Genomic DNA, 13,638 nt, shown 5'->3' with positions numbered 1-13,638 from the left:
ACCAGTGGATGTTTAGGATTGTTCAGAGGCAGCGTTGATGGAAGCGTTCTAGGAGACGCAGGTGGTGGCTGTAGATGACCCATGATTCAGAACCATACAAGAGAGTAGACAGCACTGTGGCTCTGCAAACACTGATCTTGGTGCTTTTCTTCAAGTGTTTATTACGCCATACTCTTTTGTGGAGTTTTCCAAAAGCACTATATGCCAAAAGCACAAAAATATAGTATTGCCCAACAAAATACCCCGAATGCTTGGCAGTGCACTGCTGATAAGGGATGGCCAAAGGCACCCAGTGAGTTAGGGTGCTCCACCTCCAGTGAGCCTTTGCTCCTGCTGCTGTTATACTTCATTAGGAAAGATGATAAAAACCTGACTCAGACCTGTTTCTGGTCTTTCTCAATTTCACAGTTCTAACCATTGTCAAGGAAACCATCCTTTTGGTTGGATTTTGTTCCCCAGGACAGTTCCACAGAGATGCCTTCGCAGTCATGTCGATACCGTGCAGTGTCAGGGACAGGCAGTGTCACAAGTGTCGGCAGTGTGACTCATTCATTTCACTCTCCCTAAAACTGGGGGTGTCCAGTTAATGTCCTGATAAAGCAGTTGCCAGTCCCCAGGCAGTTCTTCCAGTGCCAGGAGTGTTGCTGAGCCCACGTGTGGTTGTCTGGTTGAAGTTCTGCAGTGAGACGTGTGTATAGAGGAAAAATATTGTGTGGCATTCCAGGAACACCCACTGTACCTTTTCCATTATATGTCTAGGGTTCTGTGGCTGAGAAAGGTGATCAAATCCTTTACCACTTTTAAAGATTAATTAGTTTTAAAGAAGATGTCCCTGCTCATTGCAGCAGGGTTGGACAAGATGACCTTTAAAGGTCCCTTCCAACCCAAACCATTCTGTGATTCCATGATAAAGAGTAATTGGAAACTGAGTTATTCTGTCACAAATGCAGCAGAGAAGGACATCTCTAACCTTTCAAACCATTATGTAGGTACCTGGACTTTCATTACAAATAATACTCACTGGAGACAGCAACATAGCTTTTTTTTTTTCCTTGTTTGTTACTACATCATTTTGAATTGGTTTATTTTTCTTCATTTTCAGATCAGCATCTCATTTACACATATTAAATGGGGCAGTGCAAATGGCTGTAGGCAAAAGAATGAACCCTTAGAGGTTATTCTGGCAGTCCCCAGATGAGTGAACAAATGCAGGCACTGATTTCCCCCCTATTAATTTGAACTGTAAACACAGGGTGGAATTTGATCGATGGTGGGCTGAACTGCTGCCTTCTCATTCATACCCGGCAGCAGAACTGAGAGGAGGAAAAGTGATATCCCCTACTGTTTTATGGTTACAAACTTTCCCATTTTTTAGCAGTTCTCTCCTTTTTTGCTTGATAATCTACTTTCCAAACAGTCAAAATAACAATGGTGATTTGGAAATACATCGAGGAATTTTGCGGTGGTAGAAACCTCTTTTTAAATTTTTATTTTTTTTTAAATCATCCTAAATTTTATCCTCTGTTTGCTGTTGTGGGGTTTTTTTCCTTCAAATCAAGCAAAAGTTACCTCTCATTCATTCCAGGCACTTCTCTTGCATTCCTTACAGAAGGAATTTTGTGTAAACACTTCCCCTGCATGAAAGACATGTTAAAAAATTAAGAATGGATTAGAAGTTACAGTTCAATTTTCTCTCTAAATATATAGCCCTTTAGTTGGATATGGAGAGGAGTCAAAGGAGCACTGGGAATGAGGGAGCTTCCAAGGGAGCTCAGCCCTTGCACTCAGCTTGAGCAGCACAGTGTACCCAGCCTGAGCAGGCAGATATGAGGAGACAATGTTCCCATGCCCTGTGGAAATTATTGGAAGATGAGATGATTCAAATTCCTGATTTATTATTTTTTTAGGGAGTGTCTCATTTCTTTTCATTGCACAGGTATCATAGTAGTAGTAATACAAGACCTCTAGTTTAGATTTTAAATAAGAGACAAACTTGGAATAAGACAAATGGGAAGAGTTATAGAAGAGTTTATGGAAATATCTCTGAAGAAGTACCTGACTATCACATAGAGAGCTCCTTGATAACTGGTGGCAGCACCTGCCTTCTCTGCCCCTCCGTAGCATTTGAGCTCTTAAAATAAGCTTATTAACAGTCAAATGAAGACAGGGTAATCTTTAAATCATATGTAAATACTGAAGCTTTTCTCATTGTGGTATATTGGAACATTAAACAGAGATGCAGATTTTCCCAGTGGGAGACTAGATCAGCACAGTTAAGCACTGGAGTGGTTTGTCTCCCAAATCATCTTCTGAGAACAGCATTTCCCTTTCACTGGATGATGGTGAATAGGGATTTAGCGGCAGAGGATTATGTGAAGCTTAGATTAGTGGATGCTGCTGGCGGTCTTATACAGCTGATCAGCTGGCACAGTCCTGAGCTGCTTTCCTCCTCTGGAGCTGACCTGTGCAAATTCCAGGGCAATTTGTCCAGGGGAGTACTGAGACTTAGCTGCCTTCTGTCTTCTCCAGCAAATGGGTCTCGGGTCAAATGCTGTCTGTATCAGCTGGCTGTTCACCCCCTTTGGTATCAGTATCTACCAGCCAGTGCCATTTGCTGGGCTTTTTTGGCTGTGAGCTCCAAGTTAACACTTCCATTTTCAACTCCGGCACTGTGGGACACGCTGCTCTCCTGGAAAGTATTAGTAGTTGCTACTTTAGTGTATAATGCATGAAATAATCTCGTTTCAGAGTCGCTGGCCATGCCTCAGTCTAGACTGTGTCTCAGTCAAACTGACTCCTAAAACTCAGGGAAGGTGCTCGGACTGGTCTGTCTGGTTTGGCTGACACCGGTGCCATTTTCTGCTCACCCACATCAGTTCAGTCTTAATTGCTCTTTATCTCATCTTCCAAGCAATCATACTGCAGATTTATTTTTTGTTTGGGGAATATGCCATTCCTGTAGTGCAGTTAAACACATAGAAATGTCTCACCTTTTTCATGAGGCTCCTGCCAGGGTGTCCCATGTGGAAGACGTGGTTCCAGGTGTACCAGCACAGCCGAGGGTGTTGCGGTGGGTTTGGTGGGCAGAGGATGTGCCATGGTCCTGCCTTCTTCCTTCTGTTATTTATCTACAAGAATTCCTCACAGTGCCTGGCTCTCCAGCCTTTCCTTCTTTCTCCTTTTTTCCTTGTCCTAGGCTAAAGGTCAGGTGCAAAGTGACTGTCAGTACAAATACTAAAATCTGACACAATACAGGGCACTTCAGGTCACCCAGGTAAATGTGTCACTGAGCTCTCCCTGTGCAGTGTGGCTGGCTCAGCACTCTGAGGGAAACGACAGGCAACATCATAGTAATAACAATAATAGTACCCCTTACAGTTTCGCATTTTCCATTAATTTTACCTTTATTAATCTTTCTGTGGCAGTTAGATAAGGACTGTTAACCCTTCTTTGGGGAGGGAATGAAGAATATGGAGAGATGTATCTACCTTGAGAAAGAAAATCAGGTGTGGGTTTAGAGTGAGGAGGCCAGAATCCTGGGCCCTGTGTGAGTCTCTTCGTGTGACAGATATCACTATTTAATGTGCTACTTGATGTTAACTGGTATCTTTTGTTTGCTGATCTTCTGCTGTAAGTGAAAAGACATGGGGGCTGTTTGGGTGAAATCCCTCAGTCAGGCTGTACTAAACCCAGGCCAGAAATCCGTATAAATCATTGGAAGTGCAAAGCATTTCTATGCAACCGCTGTGCTAATTTTCTTGGATAATATGCTTGACCCATTTTTCTTCCTTTCAGTACCAATTGAAGTGATAAATGCAACAGGTTTAAAATACATCTCACAGGTAGTGCTGGGTTTATTATGGAATTTAGCTCTCAATGGCATTTGCATGGTCTAAATGCCACTCAAGCATTATCCAGCTGCTGGATTAGAAGCCCCAGGGAATACATATCAGAGACATTTACAATTTCAAATGGGTTGTTAAAGTCTGTCCCTTCAGCAGCTGGAGAGACCTGTTGGTAGTGATTTGGCTTGGAGGGCACAGGTTCAGGAGCCACTGGCCGTGGCCTTGGAGCAGGTATGGGAAGAGCCCTGGGACCTGGCCCTGCTTCAGAGCTGCCACCACAGCCCTCAGCTGTGGAGTTGAGTTGTTTATGGGTGTCTGCTGTCTTGGAACTGGGAGGAGATAAAAAAGGGGTCCCTAAAGAGGAGTGACACAGGAGACAGGTGGCAGAATCCTGCTGTTTTCCAGGAAATTATGCTCTAAGGCATTATTAGGAATTTCTGGCTGTTCCTTCTGCATGGTTTCTGTGGGGCTCTCTCTGGTACAGATTAGCCTTGTCCAGTCAGAGGGCATTAGACTGGGGGAATGTTTGTCTTTTGAGGAGCTCACTGGTACCACTCCTTGCTTTTCCACACAGGAAAAGAAATCCACTATTTTTCCAATTTAAAAGGATGGGGAAGGAGGAAATATGCTCAGCTCAACTGGTTATATTGGGCATATACAATGTATGCTTCAAATATCCTGTAAAATACAGCTTTCAACAGCTAAAGGTTGGGATTTTCAAAATCTCACACTGAGATTCAATATTCCTTTACCTTGGTAGCAATGCTGCCTCAGGGGCATCTGGCCCTTTCCTTGTTCCTCCATCACCCATCACACCACAGCTCTTTGTGAGGCCAAGCAATAAACTGCACTGGTAGTTTGGGCTGGTTGGAGCCCTATGCTTTCTCCACCACTGGAAAACATGAACAAGCAAAAGGTCATCCCAGCTCTAACCCAGATCCTCAGCAGACAAGAGGGAAGTTCGTGAAGCAAAATATTCCTGGCAGGCAGGTGACTTCTGAAGGAAACTTAGATGGAACACCCCTAGAAAGTGACAGTGGCAGGGTGGGAAAGACATATGAAAATACAAAGTAAAAATGTGAATTTAATTACTTAAAAAATCAAAAAGGGCTCATGAGTTCATTTAAAAGGCTTCAAAATAACCTTGAATGGACTGAGCTGAACAATGAGCATATACCTGTAGGCTGGTGTCCCAGCTATGCTGCTGGTTTGGGGAGGCTGGGAGAGGGGAGTTTGGGTGTTGGGCACCATAAAATGAAGACTCAGAAGCCCTCAGCTCTTCCCTAGGTGGGCTGCACAGTTCCATGGAGGGGGAGCCCGTGCCAGCATCACTGGTTTGTCAGGAATTCTTCAGCCTCAGCAATTCCAGCCACGCTGACCTCTGCCACTGTGGGAGAGCACATTTCCTCTCTCCATCAGGATGGCCTTGCTGGCTTTAATCCATGTAAATGAGTTTACAATCATACCTGCTTGCAAACCAGGAGCAAGCAAATTGGGAGGATTTACCCCTCTAAGTACATATGCTAAAGCACATCAAGCCCAGATTTTCCCCCACATTTGGAGGATTATTTTAGGAGAAACACAGGTGCATCCACCCACTTCGGGGGTAGGGGGGAATTAGGCCATGCTAATTTGACATTTTAAATAATCAAAATAAATATTGGAGGAGCAATGGCAACCGTGTTTCTGGAATCTGGAATGGTGTGGGGCATTCCTGGGAGCAGCGGCTTCGTGTTCAGGTCTCATGTGGAATCCCGGAACACATCTCAAGGTATTTACCTTCTGATGCCTAAAACTGGAACACATTCCAGTTCCTGCTGCTCTCTGATGGTCGACAAACCCTGTGTGGGTGAGGAGAGAGCAGAGCTGTATCTGGGACTCACAGCATTGGACTTGTAACCAGGTGGTTTCCACTTGCTGGTTGTGCCTGATAAAGCCCTCCCGGGTCATTAGTGGGGACAGAAATTAAAGGAAGAGCTGTTATTACTGTTATTTATTCCCTCTGGGGGAAAAAGACTCGTAAACTTATCCTGAAGACTGCCAAATGCCATTCCAAGTGCTCTGAAAGGAGTTTTACGTTTCCTTCTCTGAAGATGGCTGTGATCTTCCCGGATTCATTAATACGTGAAAGGCAAATTGCAGAAAAGGCCTTTGTGCTCCTGGAGCTGGTGGCAGGAAGGGAGGCTTAGCAAGGAGCTGCACATACCTCCCTTCCCCGTCTGTCAGAAGATCCCATCTCCGTCAGATAGCAGCAAGACGTTCCTGGGGGTGGAGTGAGAATGAATTTAGCTTGGGAGGGAGCAGGATTTTGCTTTGCTAAGCGAGCTGGTTTGCTCAATTCAGGAATTTTCCATTCACCTCTATTATCCACTGGCATATAAATCCCAACAACTGCAATTAGGGCTACTTACCTTAATCAGTTCACAGCTTTCTACAGCCCACCTGTTCTTCTGCTGCCTCTCCTCTGTCTCCTGACTGCTTGGTTGCTCCGCTTCTCCAAAAATTCCTGCTTTGGACGTATGCTTTCCCAGCTGTGTCGTGGAGGGGGCTGCATTCCTGGTCCTTGAGGAAGGCTGCTGCAAGGTAGTTGTGGTGTTACACAGAGAAAGGCTCTTTGCTTTAAGGAAATATGAAGCTGCTGTGTGGTTTTTATTGCCTTTTGTTAGATTATTCATCACTTCAGCACCCAAAAATCCTGGCACAGGGGACGGCTCTGTGTGAAAGTGCTGGGAGGAGTGTGTGGTGCAGCCTGAGGAGGTGGTGAAGGGCATCTCTGCTTGCCCTTTCCCTTCCAGTTCCTCTGGCATGAGCATGCTGCCTCTGTGTCTGGGCGGACATGTTGAGTCAGTCACTTTAATTCAAAATATTTAACTGGCTTGGTAGTTACAATTTTGTGCACCGATTCAGGGATAGCACAGGCTGTTTACAGGGATGTAAAATGCAGGTTTGGAGGGATTTGCGGGCAGCTCAGCTCCATTAGCTTGAAAAAACAACTGAAAAACGTCCTATTTAAAGAGATGCATCATCCAACGTCACACTAGTCGTTAGTTCTTGCAATTGCCGGTTAGAACATGCCAAAATTATAAGCTCTCTGTAATGAATAGATACGAGAAGAATTACTCAGCCAATAACATGCAGATTTAGTGCTGTTAAATCATCATAACCTTTCTGTTTGAGAGGAAAAGCAAAAGGTAATGTAGGTTCTGGTCCATAATTCCTTGTAAATAGAAATGCCTGTTGGCTAAATGTGGGGAAGGGTTTAAGTAGCTGCAGCTGTGTCTGATAATTTGCCTTCTCCACCTCCTGCCCTTATTGCAGAATTAAAATGGTCTCTCATTAACATGGGGCTGTTTGTTGTTGCACTGCCTGCTCCCTCCCTTATGCCTACCTGCCTGTTCCAAGGTAATGCCCGTCCCCATCGGGAGCCCCTGGAGCAGGTGCCAGCAGGGTGGGAGGGGATTTGGGAAGGGACTGTACCTGTGGCAGCAGGTGCCTTTGTCAGCACTCCTGGGAGGAGGCGGGGAGGGGCCCCTCCCAGTGCTGTGCTTGGAACTTTCACTGCTAGAGGAAACCAGCCCTTGAAGGAAGGAACCGGGTCCCCGAGAAGAAACCAGACCCCCAAGGCAATGGAGCCGAGGAGGAAGCGGTGCTGGAAGGCTTTGGAAAGTCTGAGTGGGGTTTGGCAATGCAGGTAGGAGTTTAGTGCAGGTGACACAGAGCCGTCCCGTGAGCTGGATTGGAATTGGAAGTCTTTCTACTGTGGGAATTAATTGGAAAACATTTGCAAGTCTTTGAAGAAAAACAAGGAAAAAAAATGCACTGTAGGTGCATTGCAGAGGTACCTTTCTTCCTCCTGCAAGGGTTAAGCACGATCAGAAACTGCTTCAGTCTCAAGGGTTTAACCTCAAGTGCCGCATTTTTTGTTTGCCATAAGCCTATTAGAACTCTCTCTGTTTCCTAGCAATAACATGTAATTTCTCCCCCTGTTTAAGTGGAGGAGATGTTGGGGTTTTAATCCTGCCTGCTACAGCTGTTGCTCAAGTTCCCTATTCAAATGCAAATAGCACCTGGTGCTATTTAGATAACTGCAATCTTTGATAAAGATACTCAGGGAGCAGAGAAAGAAGTCAAAGCAAGGTGTGTCTGACCCTGTTTGTTCTGGAAAGCAAGAGTGTAACCATATGCCACCACCAAGCTGAACTGGAAACTTCTACCAGATCTGCTGCTTCCTGCACAGACTCTTTTTGGAGACAAATGGCTGGAGTGCTTTCTGTTTCTTGAGCAGATACGATTTTTCACCAGGAAGAAAAGGCTTCCAGAGAAGATAAAAATGTAGTGGATGTGTCTAAGCAAAGTGCCATGCCTGAGTGTCCTGAAAGGAGTTGCTTTTGGGATATTTTGTTTATTTCTTCAAATAATTTACTGTTTTCTACATCACTTCTTGATTAAAAGAAGAGCAACATCAGATTCAGGTTAAAAACCTTTGACTGTGGGGAGTTTTAATTGCATAAATTGTTTTTATTTTTATTGTGGAGGTACAAGTTTATTCACAGAAGAGCTTTTCAGCCTCACTCCATTTTTTCAGGGCTGTTTTACCCTCTGTTACGTGTGGAAACTGAAGAACTCTTTTTGGAGGGTTGTGACTTGATGCCATGATCTTCTGCTAAAATCCAAGTGTCTACAGGGCACAAAATGCAGTTCAGATTTGTGGAAAAACAAAAGTGAGTGTTTTTAAAGACTTTAAAGGGAGAGATTTAGAAACTTTTGGAAAATTTCAAGAAATGCCTTAGAGAAATCAGCATTACACTGATCTCTGTGAACTTACAAATAAGACAGAAGCACTTCACTGGAAGGAGAGCCTCTGCTCATAAGAATATCAGCTTTCATAGGAGAAAGCTGGATATAAAGAATGAATGATTGCTACCAAGTTGGAGAAGAACAGCAGTGATTCCAGTCCTTCTGTCGAGTGCTGACGGATCTTTTCTTGCTTAACACTCACCTGGTTTGCCTCCTGCTTTCTCATGCTCAGCCTAATCCTGGAATCAGCACAGGTTCCCTGGCTTCCCCAGGCTGCAGCCGATCCCTTTGCGAGCCGGGTGTTGGCAGTGTGAGCAGGTGTGCCGAGTGTGCTTCCCGTGATCCCAGAGGCACCCCGGGCAGGACAACCCCCTGCGGGAGCTGATTTGCTGGGTCATGTTGTCTCTCGGGACACTCCTTCCCCAGTAGCGTCTCCAGGTGGGTGTGGACAACAGCCACGGAACTGAGCCAGGGCTCAGCCTGGGATTGTCAACCTGCCCGGGCCGCTAACGGCGGCTGCAGCACCATGATGGAAGAGGTGTCCATCGTGGTGGCCTACGATGCCCATGTGTTCAGCCAGCTCTGCGAGGAGGACTTCCTGGCCAACCTGGTGGCAGTCAGCAAGCCCAAAGCTGGGGTAGGTGCTGCTCTTGCTCCTTGCCAGTAATGCTTAAGGTTATACTCTGTCCTGGAGTTAGGTCCTTCTGCTGAAAACTATTAATTCCTTAGTTTCTCTTTTCATGCCTTTTCCAGAAAATTGCTGTCATGCATCAACAAAATAAAAACGTTTCAGAAGAGATGAAATTATTTAAAATATCTTCCTGGGCTTCTAAGTTTACAAGGAAGTGTAGGATCATAGTTAAAATAGTATTTTTTAAATAATTGAAATAATTAAACCAGCAAATGACTGAACTTCTCCCGCTGTAGGCGCTAAGTGGTGCAAACACTTTCTGTGTCTTAGAATGTCAGTTAAAGGGTCAGGGTAGATGCTGGTTCTGGGGGTGCAGGTTACTAAATCTAAGAGAGTCTATCACTTCCCTGGGAATGGTGATGTTCCCCTTCTGTGTTCTGCAACCAGCATAAATATCTGTGAAAACCGTGTAGCTGAACAACCACTTCATAAGCAGCATATCTCTTTATGTAAATGCCATGTAGAGTGTGGTCATCCTCCTCCCTGCTGGAGGGAGTGCTTGGAGGGAGCTGCAGGCTCTGAAATTTGGTGCCGAAGTTCAGCTTTGGTTTCAGATTCTCCAGCTGAGCCCATGTGGGAGCCAGGCTGCCTAGAAGCAGTCAGAGGAAGTGTTTGGAAATAAAGATGCATGCATTCAGCTTAATGTACAAGCAGATATTTCAGGCTAAATACAAATCAGTCTATTATTTAGCAGCCCAGTGAAGCACGTGTTTGTGCAGATTTGAGGCTGTGTGTGTGTTTGTATCCAGGTGGTTCCTCAGCTGGGACAAAGGGAGGTGTTCTATTATCGTGCTTTTTTTCCTGTCTCTGGCCTCCTCTAGGCCAGAATTTCCAAGGTCCATTTCAGCAGTTAGGCAATAAATATGGAAATTCAGCATAGACAGAACTGTGAGCTTTAATATGACCTGGTTGGAGGCTGGGCTCCAAGCAGGCTTTGATTAACCAGCACATCAGGAGTCACATGCTTTTCCCATGCTGGATATGTTTAATTATCCCGTAATTCACCATCCAGCCACCATTCCCCATCCTTTCCACTCGTTCTGCCTTAGCTGGTTGCTGTGGCAGCAGGTACTGCTTTGCCTGGAAGGCCAGAGCAGTGCCTTCCCCTCAGACAGGTCCTGGTGTTGCAATAGGATTAACTGGAGCCAGGCACCGTCGGTTCCGGGAGAGGCTCTTGGGATGAGTCTCTCGGAGCAAGCGATGATGACAGTGGGGTTTCCTGGGAGCCTCCTGCCCTGAACTGCTGATGTGTTCTAGAGCCAGCACTTGCAGTTGTTAAATTAAAATTCCTGTGGTAAGAAAACATCTCATGGGTGGTTTACCCTGCAGTTCAAACCTTTGGGAAGTGCTGCTGTGGTGGGCTCAGCAATGGGCTCTGCAGAGCACTAGTAACAGGAATCGTGTTGTGGATCTCTGGATTCTGCTGGATCAGCTGCGAGTGACCAGGGGAGAGAGGAACTGGTGTTGGAAGCACCACGTTACAGCTCCAGCTGAGTTTTGCCACTCTGAAAATAGAATGAACTAACATCTTTTTTAAAAATTACTTCTCTCCTTGTAAACAGAGAACAACTGTGGGAGGAACAGTATTGTTATTACTATTATTTAGAAGATCTGAATGACAGACTTTAGTGTAAGGGTGTCTACTTTTTTTTCCTGAATCAAAGAGCATGAACATGTTTGGGTGTTAACATGGGGCTTTGAGTAACCTGGTCTAGCGGAAGGTGCCCACAGCATGGGGTTGGAATTAGATGGTCTTTAAGATCCCTTCCAACCCCAAACCATTCTGGGATTCTGTCTCAGTGCATTATGTACTAGTAAATAAATGAAGAAATATGTTTTTTGCTGGGTTTACACAGGAAATACTTAACTGCTCTTTTAACTGGTTTTGAAGGATATTAAGTAAGCAAATAATGGTGCAAACAACCTGAGGAGGTTTAAGATGAAGCTCATCAGGATTATGATAGGATTAGACAATGTGTGGGAGTCTGTCCTGCAAAGGGACAGGACTTGATGACTCAGTTTCTCTCAGTTCTCTGCTGCTGTGTTTAATCATGGGACAAACTGACAATTGAGATAAGTTGGGGCAAACCTTGTTGACTCTGTCGTGGTCATTTCACCAGCTTGCACTAAGGTATGTACTGTATGTAAAGGGACGTTCTGCAGGAAGGATTTGTGGAGGGTTTGTTTGTATTAATAGCACAGGTATTAATAGAGTTCATATTAATAGCACAGGTATTAATAGAGTTCATATTAATAGCACAGGTATTTTACAATCTGGGGTTCTTGTCCTGGTTTGCAAAATCTAGTTTTGTTTATTTTTAAAGGCGTTTCTAACATGCTGCTCAGCTTGCAGAGAATAGTTTAAAAAAATATTTCTGCAAAGGCTTTCATCCTGTTCCGCGGTTTGTATGCCAGGATGGTCTTGGGGCAAGATTTCTGGCACTGCTGGTGACCCTTGTAGTTCCTGTGGGTTGTGCGGTGGGCTAGGGTGCACAGGAGTCCCTCTTGCTCAGAGAGCCACATGTTGCCACGTGAGGTGATAAAGGCTTAACTCCAAAACCAAGCCAGGCCAGGTGACAGCTCCATGGGTTCCTTGTGCTTTAGGCCAGCTCTGCGTGACCTTCTGACACATCCAGTGCCACACGAGTATGAACTCCTTCGGCACAATTAGAATTACCTGCTGTTGGCCAGGTCCTATCACTTCCAGCTGTATTTTTCAATGGAAAACGTGGATTTTTCACTGGAAAGCATAGCAGTGTTTTTGTAGCATTGCTTTGGTGCTTGTAAACAATTAAACAAAATGTGGATGAGCTGAGATAAGGTTTTGTTAAATCTGCTCCAAAGCAACACTGTGTGACAGCAATCCCCCAATACATATTTTAATAAAATTAGTCATGTTGCAGTGTGACCATGACACACAGTTGTTTTGCTGTGTGGTCTTGCTTTCAAAATTTCAAGTTGTTCTGAAACTACCTTGCACAGATATGCAAAGCAGCACATAGAATGGACTGCTGCGCAGCTTGTGCAAGAATTGAGCAGCTTTACTCTGGGGAATTTCAATTCTCAGCTTATCTACAGAAAACTTGGACTCAAGGGGTTATAAAGATGCTATTCTAAGTGGTATAATCCTCTTAATCCAGAGCTGAAGGACGTTCTTCTGGAAAGCTTCATTGTATTTCCATTTGCCTGCCTGCCTTGCTGTGTTTAGCTCTCTGTTCGGGGAAGTTATCGGCCATTCCACAGAAATAATTGGTGGTTACATGCAGGAGACTCTGCCACAAGGATTTTTAGGCTCTCACCTTCCCATTGAAGCCAAACTGAGGAGATTCAGAGCAGGTGATGAACTGCAAAGCCAGTGAAAAACTCAGGTGGCCTTGGCTGAGGAGATTCAGAGCAGGTGATGAACTGCAAAGCCAGTGAAAAACTCAGGTGGCCTTGGAAGAGCACAGGGTGTAGTGGTCCATGGGTTGAAGTCTACCTGGCAGCAGCTGAACATTTCTAGGGGTTGATAGCAGAGCTGAGAGTGTTCAGCATCTTCAGGCATAGACACACTCTGATTTTTGGGTGGCAGAAGCTGGAAGGTAAGTGGTGGGCTGAGAGGAACTAGCTTGAGGTCCAGCAAGGCAAATGCAAAACCTTGGGAAGGAAAAGCTCCATCATCTATGCAGGCTGGGGACCAAATGTCTGGACAGGATCAGTGCAGGCTGGGAGTGGTGTGGATGACCAGAGCAGTGAGCAGTGTGCCTGCAGTGCCCAAGGCTGGCTGTTCACAGGCAGGTGCCAAGTGGGATGGTCATCCTCTTCCACCCAGCAGCTGTGTGGCTGCACCTCACCCCCTGCATGCAGTTCTGAGCCCCCTGGAGAACAGGGATAGTCACAGCCTCAGGTGGGTACAGCAGAGGACCGCTGGGAAGGCAGGGCACTGACCACAGCAAGGAAGGATGGGGGGTTCGGGGCAGCTTATATCCCTCCTGAGCTTTCTCTTTTTCTGGCTAATTGTGGTCTGCCACCTAAAGGAAGGTCCTAGAGAGGAGGGAGCCAAACTTTCAGAGTCATGCAGTGACAACACAAGGAACGCTCATGATTTGCAGCAAAGCCAGTTCAGGCTCAGCACAAGAGAAAGCAGTTCTGCCCACGGAGACCTTGGCATCTCCATCCTTGGAGGCCCTCAGGAGGAACACGCTCTGACTATGAAGCTGTCCCTGCCTGAGCTGGAGGTTGGTCTGTGTGCCTGCTGGAGGGCCCTTCCAATCTCAGTTTTTCCTTGAGTCTCTAATTCTGCCTGTGTGGAGGAGTTGGCAGCAC

The 13,638-nt window shown here is 45.5% G+C and overlaps 1 protein-coding gene across 9 annotated transcripts in view; it reads left to right on the top strand.

Annotated features, from left to right (window-relative positions):
- Positions 1 to 13,638, top strand: part of RABGAP1L (RAB GTPase activating protein 1 like) — a 234,381-nt gene that overhangs the window by 191,206 nt on the left and 29,537 nt on the right. The window contains exon 1 of one of the 9 annotated variants that reach the window (XM_008930839.3): positions 9,029 to 9,279. The exons of the other annotated variants lie outside the window; for them this stretch is intronic. Coding sequence (XP_008929087.1) covers positions 9,169 to 9,279 — 111 coding nt within the window. The 5' untranslated portion in view covers positions 9,029 to 9,168. Of the gene's footprint in view, positions 1 to 9,028; positions 9,280 to 13,638 lie in introns of those variants that run through there. 9 annotated transcript variants of the gene reach the window in all.

Source organism: Manacus vitellinus, unplaced genomic scaffold (assembly GCF_001715985.3).
Source record: "Manacus vitellinus isolate BGI_N305 unplaced genomic scaffold, ASM171598v3 scaffold_68_pilon, whole genome shotgun sequence".
NCBI classification, from domain to species: Eukaryota; Metazoa; Chordata; class Aves; order Passeriformes; family Pipridae; genus Manacus; species Manacus vitellinus.
This window is presented reverse-complemented; position numbering and strand designations above follow the sequence as displayed.